General features: G+C 35.6%; 1 protein-coding gene and 1 long non-coding RNA gene across 4 annotated transcripts; one reads left to right on the top strand and one right to left on the bottom strand.

The window, feature by feature from the left end:
• Window positions 1-1,785: 1,785 nt before the first annotated feature.
• LOC125068937 (chymotrypsin-2-like) lies at window positions 1,786-15,268 on the bottom strand. 3 transcript variants are annotated; one of them, XM_047678326.1, is made up of 5 exons: window positions 15,161-15,268; window positions 13,995-14,220; window positions 13,311-13,545; window positions 12,772-12,945; window positions 1,786-1,977 (listed from the first exon to the last, which is right to left on the bottom strand). In XM_047678326.1, exons 1-5 carry the CDS (start codon window positions 15,210-15,212, stop codon window positions 1,831-1,833), a joined length of 834 nt encoding a protein of 277 aa, XP_047534282.1. In that variant the 5' UTR covers window positions 15,213-15,268; the 3' UTR covers window positions 1,786-1,830. The 3 variants fall into 3 exon arrangements, with proteins under 3 accessions (XP_047534282.1, XP_047534283.1, XP_047534281.1); XM_047678327.1 differs by lacking the exon at window positions 12,772-12,945 and adding an exon at window positions 7,225-7,398; XM_047678325.1 differs by lacking the exons at window positions 1,786-1,977; window positions 12,772-12,945; window positions 13,311-13,545; window positions 13,995-14,220; window positions 15,161-15,268 and adding exons at window positions 6,882-7,109; window positions 7,225-7,398; window positions 7,783-8,017; window positions 8,936-9,161; window positions 9,800-9,896.
• On the top strand, window positions 9,994-11,070 carry LOC125068940. The gene is made up of 3 exons (XR_007119801.1): window positions 9,994-10,082; window positions 10,331-10,501; window positions 10,884-11,070. It is a non-coding gene; the product is annotated as an uncharacterized LOC125068940 (long non-coding RNA).
• Window positions 15,269-15,341: the final 73 nt, after the last annotated feature.

The following is a 15,341-nucleotide window of genomic DNA, read 5'->3' as shown; positions in this document are numbered from 1 at the left end:
AGGACGACGCTCCTAGATTTTGACAGTGACGAGTAGTTGTCAAATCTAGTTCCGACGTAATTCAACATATGGCGTTACGCATGCGCAGTCATATTAATATTATAAATATGATCACAAATCTGTATGTCTGTTAAAATTTCACGACACCGACCAATGTAACCGACACCACACGATGTCTAGGAATCACTTTTAACTCAAAACTTCAGTGGAATAATAATATGTACCTTGTTTAAACATAAGGTAGGTATTTTATTGCTTATCTTTAAACAAGAATATTTAATACCCATCTTAAATGTATTTATTAATTTCTAATCGAGTTCCGAAATGTTCTAAAAATTTTCTAGTTCTAGTAGCAGGGATTCTTCGATCAACAACATCACTGTTGTCACCACTTATATACCAATGTGGTATTGTTGATCGAAGCAGGAAATACGTAAATAAATAATAGTAAATGAATAATATCTTAATTATATATTTTAAACAAAACGATTTATAAAAACATATGAAAGATATTTGATTCGCTAAAATAAATGATGACTTTTTTTTTAATCTTAGTATTTTGATATAATGTTGAATGTAATTTTGCTTGGTAATTAATTAAATATTGGTGAAACTAGTTTGGTACTTCACAATATATAGTGTAATAAAGGATTGTACGGGAAATCAAATGGCGAAGGTATAGATCACGCCCGGCACCTCAGTATTTACACTTTGCAAAGAGGAGTCAATAGAAAACTTCGAGGGAGATTCTTTCTGGCGTTTCTCTGCTTCTGCAGACTTACAGGGGGACTTTGTGCGGGTAAGGTGTCCCCTTATTAATATTTTTCCGTATTCCGTCCCGCTTTTATTCGGAGAAGGCTAGCGGCTTCTGCGTTACTGATATGCAAGTTTTCTTTTATACAAGTAAAAATGGTTCTCGTCATTGTTTCAAATAATCATCCTCATTATTTTATCATAAATAGATTTTATCTACGACAGGTATGGTTCAAATAAAAAGAGTTGTAAATATTTTTTATTTATTAATATTTAGGGACTAATATTTCAACTGATCCCATTTCCAAATTGTACTAGAACTTAATTACAATACTAATATTATAAATATGGAAGTAACTCTGTCTGTCTGTCTGTCGCTCTTACGCTACCAAATCAATGAACCGAATTTGATGAAATTTTATATATATATGTATATGTATCATGTGTTATTAAAAGTAAATGACGACTTACGATTGTTAAGCAAGTGATTTATAATGATATCATATCTCATTATCAATGTTTTGATTAAATGTATTTTTGTAACCAGTTTGAATGACTTCACTGCGTAATCTGGTCGAATCAATATACCAAATTGATCCTAATAAAACATAAACATAAATCATGGTGTGCTTGAAAGAATTAAACATCGTAGGAGAAGAGCCCTTAGGAGTGCAATGCTCTGATTCAAATTTTCAGAATAAATATATCTTACAACGCAACACCTATAAGAACAATGATACGAAACCAATGAATTTATTTTAACGTTCCTTGTTGTTTGAAGTACTGTTTTATTAATTTCATTTTCTACTCAGTAGGCAAACAATGGTTTTTTGGCACAAGATATTTAGCTAATAAATTCGATTCAATTCATTGAATCTTTACAGGGCCCTCCTCGTTAAGGGTCTTCTGTAAAGCTCCAATTACTTTTTTTGAAATGTTACCGGCGGTGCCGCGCTAAAGGTAGGGACCTAAGGGCAGCAGGTTCACCAGAGCCTCATGAAAAAAACATGATTATAATAATACACAATTAATGTTGAGTCGTATTTAATGTGGGCGTTACATGTTGTCAATATATTTTTATCGGGTGTTCTGCTGAATCCAATTGCGGTAGGCGCTAATCCTCACGAACATGTCTGGAGCGCCGCGCGCGCACGGCAGTCCCCACGACACCACTCCGATTTGCTGTTGGCGATCAGCGCGCATCAGCGGACTGCCAGAGTCACCCTGAGGGAACACATAACACAATTATCATGACGAAAAAGTAGGCAGTGTTGATAAACGGACGCAATATAATGTAACATAAATTGTGTCTATCACATAAATATTTAAAACATTCATTGTTTATTGACAAATGACTATCCAAATATAAATTCTCATTAGTTAAATATATTGCCACTTAATAGATTTCACTATTTCATACCAATAATCATCTAGTTAGTCGTAACAACCATTTTACCAAAATATATATATTAAAAGGGTAGAAATATTTCTCACGTTGCATGTTCCACGTCCGGTGGAGTGGAAGGTACAAATTTCGATGTGTGGTTGAACAGCTGGAGCTCTGATGTTGAGCTGCGATGCGCGATTCCTTACTTCGGTGACGCAACGGTTACCATCGATTACGGTGGCACCGACCTGCAAGAGGACTTGCGAAAGAGATCCTCCCGTCTGAAACAAATGAATTCTTTTAAAATATAAACAAGAATAAATCTGACAATGAATATCAAATTATTTGCGCTAAAGTTGCGTAGCTTTTTTCTATATTAGAGTTTTATAACAATTTAAAATCAAATCAAATCCAAAATATACTTTATTCGAGTAGGCTTTTACGAGCATTTTTAAGAATATAATATAATATTAAACGTGAATGTACCACCAGTTCGGAAGGTTCTAACGAGAAGAACTGGCAATAAACACAGTAATTCCCTTTTAAAAACCTTAAATACAAATTTATGCAAATTAAATGCAATTTAATATTTGTATGATATATCCTGCCTGAAAACCAACAGGTTAGCTTCACGTTTTTTTAATCATCTATAGATATAATTTTTTGCGGAATAATATGCCTTATTTATTAATGAGAATATGGGCTATTTTCTTTTGGATGAAGAAATTTGTGCTACCTATATCACCTCGCCTGCACGGGTGACAGGAGGAGGGCTGGTTTAATTTTTGCCCTGAAGATCGAATTGCGATTCAACGCGGATATGCTGCCACCATTCCACGCGGTCGTAATTTATACAGTAACCATTTTTACTCATTTGTATATACCCAATGCTTTAATGTTAATAATTCTTATCATATAACTACTTACTGAAGTTCTTCCCCATCCGGTAACAGTGGTCGCAACGCCAGCACCAACGAAGTCGTAGTTCACATTTACTGGAGCTACTGTGTTTGACATTGCCACATTGGTTCTGGTGACCAGTATACCGATATCATTCTTGATTATATTATGTACGTAGTTGGGGTGAGTGATGTTGCGGGCAAACTGATATTGAAAACCACCGGTGTTCCAGCGGTTGGTGCCAACGGTTCCACGGAGAGAGCTGCATGTATAAAATATTATAAATGAGATAATTTATGTGTATAATTAATTATTTTATTATAACACTATATTCAATACTGTTTTAAGATTATTTTATATATATATTAAATTCTCATAGCTTAAGAATATTTGTCTAATTCAGTTCACGACAATTTGACTTAAAACTTGAAGACAGATTCCATAAAAACTTTGGTTTTATTGAAATATGTACTTGTGGCAAATAAAATCACGGTCGGAAATACCTAAGCATGATGTAATCATTTAGTTCAAAATGAAATCTACCTTTTTAATTATTTCAATGATAAGAAATCATACCCGAGCAAATTTCCACCGGCGAAAACTGCTTGGATGCAGTGAGCTGCGGTCAAGACGTGTCTGTTCGTGACAAGAGAGCCTCCACAGACGAAGCCTCGGACCGTTAAACCAGAACTCAGAGCCACCATGTATGGTACGCGTCCAGCGGTAGTACCTCCGACAATACGGGCTGAAGGGTCCGTGTGGTCGAAGAAGATGGACATATCCTGCTCTTGAGCTGGGAATGCTAAAAAGTGAGCTGATATTAATGATAATGATGATTAAGAAATAGCGAAGATCTATGTGTTTTCTCCAACTTTATGAGGTATCGGTAATGAGCCATTGTTCATATTTTTCTTACAGCCTTTGATCAGGCAGTGTTAGAAAACAAACCGAACATACTATGTACCGAGCCGAGTAATTTTTATAATTGATATGATTTAAATAAATCAGTTCAGATTTGCGATAACTAAATACCATTTTACTTGTTCAATATTAGATTTGTTATTTGGATTAGAATATTGAGTAGATTTTTTTCGTTGTACATGTGATAAAAAAAGTTACAGTCCGTGAATGTTCCACTGCAGATTCTACTAAAATGATTCTTGTTTTGTACAGAAGCAATTGTTTCAACATTTTTCATTGCGGATTGGTTTCCTTTCACAACTGCCTCCTTGTTCCTACAGTTACATAAGGGTTAAAGCATATGAAGCCATTGTTCTTGTGCCTGACCTCTTTTCCATCGTATTGAATATATGTCTCATCGGATTAACTAGGGATTAGAGATTGCCCCTATTCCCATGATTGTATGCTTTGTCTCTGATGAGATTGGTTTCGTGGACAAAATCGGTCAGAAGGCCATCGTAAGTAACGATTATAGTAAATTTTACAGGCAGGGTCATCTTGGCGTGCGATAATGTCTATAATAAAATTTAATATTATATAAGAAATAAAATAATATATCTTACCATGGCTCCCAATAAAGAGAGTTATTAATAAAAATCCGGCTTTAAGCGACATGTTTCGGTCCGAAGTGAGGAATAAAAAAAGAATGCACTCTTATAAAATCTGAAAATTGATAAAAAGCTAATTAACTGAGATAATATCTATTTATCAAACGGTGCGATAATTTTTTTTTATATAAGCACCGTGCCTGAATGTGTACAGGGTGTCATTATTTAAGTGGTTAATATTAATTTTAGTGCATCGGTTGTCTTAGGCAGCTTGGTAGTGGTAGTGTTAGTGTAGGTAGTGTTTGCAAGTAGTGACCGGATCCTTTAGTTGATAAAGCTCAAGATACGAAACAGCAGACCAGAAATTGTGACGTACATTCTGTTAACACTAGGAACAAGAATAAACTTGTTACTCCAAGTACCCGATTACACAGGGTTAGTAACTCTTTTTTGGGGCAATGTATACGTTTTTACAACAGGATCCCAGAAAACGTTCAAAATTATTCAATTATAAAATTCAAAAGAGTCGTTAAAGAGCGTTTGTGTGCTAAAGGATATTACAACACTAATGACTTTTTAGTTGACTGCACACCTTGGGAATGAAATGATCGCCTCCAGGCTGTTTCAAATAACTAAAATATAATTATCATTGTACATGGAAAATGGTTAAAAAAAATAAAAAAATATATCCCGCTGAGTTTCTTTCGCCGGTTCTTCTCAGGTCTGAGGTGCTAAATTCCGAACCGGTGGTAGATTTTTGACAATCAATAAGCAAGTGCAAACACTTGCTAGATTTTTGTTTTGACTTTGACTTTGAGCTCTGTCACTTGTTGTAAATTTAAACATACACCAATAGTGTAACCAAAGATTTTGTTTGGTAGACTAGTTGGTATGTAATTTTTGTTTGAAACTGTCCAAAACATTATTTTAATCTTATTGAGTTTAGATTTAATGTATAATTTTGAACAATTTGAAAAGGGTTGATTGAACAATTTCATACTCTATTTTTAGTGGATAATTTGCTTGCAAAAACAAGAATTTGAAAAATATATTGATACAGTTTCATCCAACGTTAGTAGTAGTTACAAAATTTCAAGTTAAATCATCTCAATTTCTGAGAAACCGAGAATTAAATTTTTTTAGGATTTGTTTTCAAAATTTTTTTCAAGATTTTTTAATTTTATTTTTTATGATATAGGTAGGCCCATTTGACAATGGGCCACTTAATGGTAAATGTTTACCACCAATTATAGACATTGATACCGTAAGAAATATTAACCATTCCTTACATCACCACTGCGTCACCAACATTGGGCTGTTAAGTCCCTTGTGACTGTAGTTACATTGGCTCACTAATCCTTCAAACTGGCTCCTACTCAGACGGGCTTGCACAAATAATAAAGTCCTACCACCAAGGAAGGTCGCAGATTCTGAGGTTCATGGATCAAATCCCAGATCGAGCTGACAGAAATTAATTGGGGTTTCGGTCGATCAAAAACACTCAACAGCAGCCCGGTGTGAAAGATGGAAGTCTACCTGCGCCTTAACTATTTCCAGTCGTGCTGGATTTGTCGTCCCATCGGATTATGAGAGTAAGAGAATAGAGATTGCACCTGGGCTTGTACACAATATCTTGTAATATAATATAATACGTCCTGCGTAGATGGTTTATTTCAAATATCAAACATGCATGTCAAACATGATTTGGTTTTTTTAGCTCCTGATGAAGAAAGGCTTAGCAGCGGTCAACAGTATAGACACGAAATTTTAATCTACCAGACGTAAAAGCTAGTTTTTATACACAACTATTTAATTTATTTAGATTTAAAATAAGTCTAAATATTAACAGCATTCCTGATCATCAGCTTCAGGATATTGTTGTTATATGCAGGTTATGCACCAGAAATCTTATCTACTAAATATCTTACGTTTTTGCGAAATGTTAATGCATGTAATATAATTAATAGAATTAATAACGTGCATTGAATAAGATTCATCGACTTTAATAATAGACACACATAGCCTAATTAAGAGAGTCCTTTTTTATTGTTATATTTATGTCTCCACGCAAGGTTAATGTAACAATTGTATTCTGACTAGCGTAAATATATCACATATCGTTGATGCAATGTCGAAAGCTTAAATAGGTGTCTGTTCTTGAGTTTTGACTGCGATTAGCATGGCCTCGAGAACGTATTCACAGGACTCTCTAAGGGAAGAGAAATATTACTATAAGCAGGAACAGAATGCGTGGCTTTAACCTTGACTCATTCACTACACAAAAGTAATGCCGATTCACAATACAAATGTCATAAACAAAATAAAAAGCAATATCAACAACAAAATATATTTCAGTGGCATTTCTCATAAACGCTCCTAAGTTTTGAAGACTCAATGGTATTCATAGATAGTATTCATCTGATGCTTTGCTCGATCCAGGAACGGTAAGCACTAATTCGTACAAACATGTCTGGAGCACCGCGTGCACACGACAGACCCCAAGATACCAAACCGATCTGTTGTTGGCGGTCGGATTGGATCAGCGGACTGCCGGAATCACCCTGAGGAAATTATGGTGTTGATTATATTCGAGAAAACAGGACAAGCGAAAAAATATGTCACTTAACTTTAAATAGTTTACTTAAATACAACAAAAGTATATGTTAATATACTAACGTTGCACGTGCCGCGTCCAGAAGCCAGGAAAGTACAGATTTCGATGTGTGGTTGGACAGCCGAAACTCTCATGTTGAGTTGTGAGGCGCGATCGGCTACTTCTTTTACGCATTGATTGCCATCGATAACGGTGGCTGAGAGCTGCAGCAGATTTCGGGATATCGAACCATTGGTCTGTAATAATTACATTCCGAGTAGAATGGATTTGTTTATAATACTGCGGACCTCGACTACGGAGTATCGGTTATAAAGAATTACGAAATTTAAGTTCAATTCGAGGTTTTGAATTAAAAACTATTATACGTATATATTAATTATTAATATATTAAGAATAGTCCATGGTAATCATTGAGATGCTTGCCGATTCTTCTTGGTAGAATCTACATTCTGGATCGGTGTTGCTTCGAAGTTTAATCCAATTCCATAACATGGCGATTCAAAATTGTTTGAATAAATAATAATACTTGAAAGAAGTATATTATGATTTTGATTTAGGGGATGACACTAAGACCCTTTTTGCTGAGGTAATGAAAATCAATATTATTTTAAAATACTCACACTAGTTCTCCCCCATCCAATAACAGTGGTTGCGACGCCAGCGCCAACAAAGTCATAGTTCAGAACAACAGGCTGAACTGCCGTTGACATTACTACTTTTTCAGCGGTGATGAGAAATCCAATGTCGTTTTTAATGATGCTGTGTACGTAGTTAGGGTGAGTGATGTTACTGGCGATACGGTAAATAGTACCACCGCTGTTCCAACGGTTGGTGCCGACGGTCGCACGGAGAGAACTGCGTGTTAAAATATTATGGGTAAAATGATGAGCATGACACTAATACATATATATGTATAATTGAGTCATTTAAATATTGTTATCAAATGTAATATATATTTGAAAATGACTAGCTAACTGTCCCGACTGCGTCTGAGTTTATGAGAATTTTATTTACTTCCTCACCATAGTAGCACAGTAGAGTCCAATCTGAACTTTACAGGGACTCACTCAAATAAACCTCAAAATTTTCATCGAATTCGACCACCTTAGAAGGAGTTGGGTACGTAGACACGTACAATAGATTTTATATATAACAGTAAAGTTTAAAGAACTGAGACAAATATAGACATTATATTTTCATTAACTTGACCAAAACTCAGCCAAGAGCTTGTGAAAAATGCATTATTTTTTTTTTAAGGATTTGACATGATCACTAATCTTGGGACTGCATATTTATTATTTATGAACTAAGTATATACTTAAGGCGTATGTGCTCAAAGCCATATGCCCGTGTGGAAAGAATGTGGACTCTTTCGGTTTACATGGTCTCTCTTGTGCAAGGAGTTCAAGTAGGCTTGTCTGCCATGTTCTTTTTAATGAAACAATGCTCTTGTCCCCATTGACATTCTTGCTCTTACTTAGCCTCGTGGAATTAGCCGTGATGATGGTAAGAGACCTGATAGACTGACATTGGTTCCCTGGGAACGAGGACGGGCCCTTGGAGTACTAGTGCAAAAAGCTTCATTAATAGTATAACACCTCGCCTTATTGCCTCCACTGGTGACAGGAGGGCTGGTTCGTTTTTAGCCCAGAGGATCGGACTTTTGAATTGAAATTTTATATTTGAATATTCAAGGGCTTAATTTTAATAATTCTCATGTTAATAAATAAATTATTTCTTAGTATATAATTATTCATTAATTATTGTTTTTACTTGAGCAAACGTTCTCCATTGAACACTGCTTGGATGCAGTGGGCAGCAGTCATGACGTATCTGTCGGTGATTAGAGAGCCTCCGCAGACAAAGTTTCTGATATATACTCCAGTACTTAGAGCTACAATGAATGGCACGCGTCTAGCGGTGGTACCTCCGACGATACGAACTAATGGCTCCGTATGGTTGAAGAACATCGATTTATTCTGCTCTTGCGCTGGGAATGCTGAAAAATCCAATAATTGATCTACGTTAACTAACAATATACATATACCGACTGTCTTCGATGAAGCAACAGTAATCCCGCTGAGTTTCTTTCGTAGGTTCTAGGACCCAGGTCGAGTAATTTTCTTTTCTAAACGGTAGTAGTTTATAATTTGACAATCAATAAATAAATTCAATGCTTTTATATTGGAAAAAAGGATTTTTATTTGATTTGATAATTTTATCTTCGCCATATTGGCACAGCGAGATCTCTAAGCGGCTTCTTACATCGATATTATAGCCTTGGGATCTACGATGTTAAGTCCCATTGGATTTAAATACCCCAAAAACTTGAACATAGTAATAGCTTATTAGTAAATTAATGTTTGGCGAAACATTCATTGATAAGGGGGTTATGTCACCAGACAGGCCTGCATAAAGTCTACTATCCATACACCTTCAGGTCGTTATACTTAATGGTATGTAATTCTTCCGAACCATTTAGGTTTTCTTAAGTTATTTTCTTTTGCGGATTTTATATTTCAATCGAATTAGGCACATTCAATATTCAATCATTTTCATTTTAACCTGTCTTTTGTTTTAACAAAGTAAGGCTTATTTACAAATGATTGTATAAAAAATAAAACAAATCCATCTTACCATAGCTTCCAACGAGGAGCGTTACGAATAACAATCCAACTTGGAGCGACATGTTTTCGATCCGGAATAACATTTGAAAAGTGCTTGCACTTATGTATAATCAAACTCGATAAATGGAATTATTATCTGAGATAATATGAATAACTATTTGATGTGATTAAATTGTGTATTTATAACCACATATAACATTATACTAGGAAACAAACCCTGTTGCTGCATTGCCGTCGTAATTTTCTAAATATGTTTGCCTCTAATGTGTGTGCGTTTATGGATGTACGAGTATGTAAGTATAGATAAAGAGTTTGCCTCGCCGATCTCAGAAAGACAGTACGATATCGATTCCATAGTAAATTTAACCACAGCCTAATAATATCATAGTGGATTATCAGATTTGAAAATAAAGTAACGAGGATATCGCAAATAACAAGCACTCCTACATGTTACATAACTATCGAAGAGACTATTACCTAGTTCCGACTCCCATCTATATTCCACTCATGGCATTCTAATTAATGTTACCAAATTATTAAGAATGCGGACAGCGCGGCAGAGGGCGGTGGATCACCACACCCGGCGTGACGGACACGCTAACATGTGGAGCGGGTCGCAGGGCCTTCGCGATGGTTGACATTGTGTGGTTTATACAGCACAAAGTCTCCTCCTGCGACAAGGACCTCATATCATATCACTGCTATAGTGCTGGTTAGTACATGCATTATTGAACACAAAGGATCGGCGTTGCTTTTGGTTCTTCCAAGTTTGAGTGATCAGAATCAAAATATATCGATGTTTTACAAACGCCTTTGAATCCTAATTTTATAGTATCGTCCGATGCTGATTCTATGACAATGATTTAAGTATTAAGATGGCTTATTTTGTATTGTACCAAATTGAAAATAAAGAGTTATTTATTGAAATAACTGTTACATTACTATACATTGTTAGTCAGTATTTTATTCATAAGTCACGTAAGAAAATTTTGTCAATATTTGATGATGTTTCATACACAACATATGCCAATCAGTTTTATAACCTTATATATTAGGTTCATCACATCATACAATATATATTATAAAATTCATAGATCCACACTCAGACCAAGAAGATGGATCAAGACCTGGACAAATTGCAACAAGCAACTCGAGTGGGAGAAGACCATCACTCCTCACAGCAAGACGACCGCCAAGTAGCAGGGTTCATACCCCACCTTTGGCAAGCCCTTCAATTGCACCACCTGATCTACTTGAAGATGGCGGTGCATCAAGTACACCAAAACGATTAATAGATTATACGTATTAAACACGACATTCAAAATGTCTGCTTAACAAAATATATTTTTATTGCCAAATATAGGTACCATGCCATATTTGAATTCGCGACCACCTTATTACAAATTTTTGCCAGATTATTATGAATCGCAATTATCATCTTAGTTTTACAAGCTTTTTATTCAAGTTACATTTGTGTGTATAAAAAAGTGTTCATGTTAATTTGAAAAAGGTCTTATCAGTTCGCGAAAATATCAGTACACACTAATAAACTATTAAATATCAACGTAATTAAATTTAATATAATTTAAATGAGGCCAATGTTTATTTTTCGACGTAAATAGAATGTAGTGAATGTAGGCGTACAAAAGTGAATTATTTGCTCTTCATTCATTCAGGGATCTCTGGGATGGTACCCGCTACAAAGACGGAATTTTCCCCAGCGTATAGGACGCGTTCAGCGAAGTTAAAATAATATTAGTACCGCGTAAAAAGTCTAGATGGCTAGAATGTAGAGTTTTGATCTTGATGAAATTATGTAGGTACTAAGCACATTTTTAAAGTCTTGTTTAGGATTTGATCAGGGGAATGCGGACGCATTTGGGGGCTCCTCCAAGACTGAAGGCCCGGGGCGAGCCATCCCTTCTGCCCCTCTGTTAGTCCGCCACTGTCTGGACACCGGACACTGGACCGTCGATGAAATCGACGATGTTGACCATCGATGATGATGAGTCGAATTTACAAAGTCAAAATTATACGTATTATATTTTTCATTTATATTTTTTATTTATGGAAGAAAGTAACACCTCGAGAGCAATAAATAAAATTTAAATTACAAGCTACTTATAATGATTACCTAGTCGTTATTATTAGTATAAATCTTACGAACGCTATATAATAATACTTAAAAACTATACGCATAATATAATTTTTTGTATACGTGGCGTAATATGTGGCAAACGGTCTTTTTCACAAAAAATGTGTGTCATGTGTCATGATAGAAAGTGATTGCCACCGCCTATGGACATATGCAACACCTCGGAACTTGCAGGTACGTTGCCGGCCTTTAAAAAATATCGCTTAGGAAATGCCTTAAAAATCGCGCTTGTTGTGGATTTTCGGACACCTGAGTGGTACGGTTGGTACATTATATTTATGTCTCCACACAATCTTAATGTTACAATTGTATTCTGACTAGCGTAAATATATCGCATGTCGTTGATACAATGTCGAAAGTTTAAATAGGTGTCTGTTCTTGAGTTATGACTGCGATTAGCATGGCCTCGAGAACGTATTCACAGGACTCTCTAAAGGGAATAGAAATATTACTATAAGCAGGAACAGGATGCGTGGCTTCAACCTGAGTCATTCACTACACAAAAGTCAAAAGTCATAAACAAAATAAATAGCAATATCAACAACAAAATTTATTTCAGTGGCATTCTTCATAAACGCTCCTAAGTTTTGAAGATTCAGTGCCATAGTATTCATCTGGTGCTCTGCTCGATCCAGGAACGGTAAGCACTAATTCGTACAAACATGTCTGGAGCACCGCGCGCACACGGCAGACCCCAAGATACCACACCGATCTGTTGTTGGCGGTCTGAACGGATCAGCGGACTGCCAGAATCACCCTGAGAAAATCAAGGCGTTGATTATCTTTAAGTAAACAGATCAAGCGAAAAAAAATGCCACTTTACTAACGTTGCACGTGCCGCGTCCAGTAGCCAGAAAAGTACAGATTTCGATGTGTGGTTGGACAGCCGGAACTCTCATATTGAGTTGTGGGGCGCGATTGGCTACTTCGTTTACGCATCGATTGCCATCGATAACGAAGGTTGAGAGCTGCATTAGATTTCGGGATATCGAACCACCGGTCTGAAATAATTACATTCTGAGTAGAATGGATTTGCAACCCTTTTTTAACACTACAGACTTCGACTATGGAGTATCGGTTATAAATAATTACAAAATTTAAGTCCAATTCGAGGTTTCGAATTAAAAACACATTAAATAACAACCTAATGAAAATCTCAGGAAAACCAGAATAGTCCTTAGTAACCATTGAGATCCTTGCCGGATCTTCTTGGTAGAATCAACATTCTAAATCCGTGGTTGCTTCAAGTTTAATACAATTATTTAAAATCGCTATTTAATAGTGCTTGAGTTAATTTAAACTAAGGGAATGAAACTAAGACACCTTTTTCTGGGGTAATAAAAATAATATTATTACAAATACTCACAATTGTTCTTCCCCATCCTGTAACAGTGGTTGCGACGCCGGCGCCAACAAAGTCATAGTTCAGAACAACAGGCTGAACTGCCATTGACATTACTATGTTTTCAGCGGTGATGAGAATTCCAATGTCGTTTTTAATGATGCTGTGTACGTAGTTAGGGTGAGTGATGTTACTGGCGATGCGGTAATTAGTACCACCGCTGTTCCAACGGTTGGTGCCGACGGTCGCACGGAGAGAACTGCGGTTAAAATATTTTGAGTAAAATTACAAGCATAACAAAAATAGAGATAATTTATTTATTTAAATATAGTTTTGTGAGTTTCCAAATATAATGTATTTGAGAATTACTAGCTGACTGCCCCGACTATGTCCGAGATATTAAGAATTGTATTTACTCCCCGATCGCAGTAGCATCTACCGGGTCCAATCTGAACCTTCTAGAGAGTCACTTAAAACAATAATTTTCATAGAAACCGGTCCCAACGTTTAGGAAGAGTTTAGTGTCATACACATATAGTTTGAAGGACTTAAACCAATATAGACATTATATTTTCATTAACTTCAAGAAAACTCAGCCAAGATATTGCTCAAAAATACTTGGAATACTTCTTAGATATTGGACGCAATCACTTAGGACTGTATATTTACTATTTATGAACTAAGTATATAATTATTAATCATTTTTACTTCAGTAAATGTTCCCCATTGAACACTGCTTGGATGCAGTGGGCAGCAGTCATGACGTGTCTGTTGGTGATCAGAGAGCCTCCGCATACTAAGTTCCTGACATACACTCCAGTACTAAGGGCCACCATGAATGGCACGCGTCCAGCGGTGGTACCTCCGACGATACGAGCTGATGAATCCGTATGATCGAAGAAGATCGACATATCCTGCTCATGCGCTGGGAATGCTGAAAAATTGATTAATATTTCATAATGAGTTTGCCATAATTGACCGACGTTAACTAACAATATACCGACCGTATTCGATGAGTATCAGACATTTCCTGTTGTCGGGGTGATATCATTTTGAATCTAATTTAAACATTGTGTTTATGTAATCCGTATAAAACATTTGAAATACATGTTCTAATTTTTTATGTTAAATCTAATGTATGTTATCTAAGTGTGAGATGGCAATCGCAACTGAGACTGAAGTGAAAAATTGCGAATTATCAGAATTTATATAACAACACATAATAAATCCTAAAATAGTAGTAGTAGGTCAAAGTCCTATTCTGACATCTTTAAATTATTTATATTGCCACATTCACAAATGGCTTTTTTCTTGATGGCAACAAAAGAACTCCCGCTGAGTTTTTTTCGTAGATTCTTCTCAGGTCAAGGCATTTTATTTTCCATACGGTTGTAGTTTATAATTTGACAATCAAAAAATATTTCAAAGCTTTTATATTGGAATAAAGGTATTTTTATTTGATTTGATAATTTTATCTTCGCCATATCGGCACTGCGAGATTTCTTACATCGATATTGTACCGCCAGCCATGGGATCTACGATGTTTTGTCCCACTGGATTTTAAGACCCCAAGAACTTGAACTTAGTAATAGCTTAGTAGTAAAATAATGTTTGGCGAAACATTCATTGATAAGGGGGTTATGTAACCAGACAGGCTTGCATGAAATCTACTATCCAGAAACCTTTAGGTCTAATGGTATCCAAATTTCTTCCGTTTCAGTTTTTCTCAAGTTATTATCTTTTGCGGATTTTATATTTTAATCGACTTTGGCACATGAAATATTCAATGAATTTTTTTTAACCTGTCTTTAGATTTGAAAGTAAATTAAGGCTTATTTATAAAATATTACAAAAAAAAAACAAATTCATCTCACCATAGCTTCCAATGAGGAGCGTTGCGAATAAAAATCCAGCTTTGAGCGACATGTCTTCGACCCGGAATAATGAAAGAACAGTACTTGCACTTATATATAATCAAACTTGATAAATGAAATAATTATCTAAGATAATATTAATAATTAATTGATGTGATCATTTAAGATAATACTAATAATT

Source organism: Vanessa atalanta, chromosome 14 (assembly GCF_905147765.1).
Source record: "Vanessa atalanta chromosome 14, ilVanAtal1.2, whole genome shotgun sequence".
Lineage (NCBI taxonomy): Eukaryota > Metazoa > Arthropoda > Insecta > Lepidoptera > Nymphalidae > Vanessa > Vanessa atalanta.
The sequence above is the reverse complement of the archived record's forward strand: the minus strand, read 5'-3'. Positions and strand labels throughout refer to the sequence as shown.

Bases quoted from the DNA above. Each gene is read 5' to 3' on its own strand.
- LOC125068937 (XM_047678325.1), bottom strand. From the start codon at position 9,872: ATGTTATTCCGGATCGAAAACATGTCGCTCCAAGTTGGATTGTTATTC. The intron at 8,018-8,935 runs GTAAAAACAATA...TTTAACACGCAG, and splicing joins AATGGAGAACGTTTGCTCAA to TTCTCTCCGTGCGACCGTCG. The intron at 7,110-7,224 runs GTTAGTATATTA...TAATTTCCTCAG, and splicing joins CTGGACGCGGCACGTGCAAC to GGTGATTCCGGCAGTCCGCT.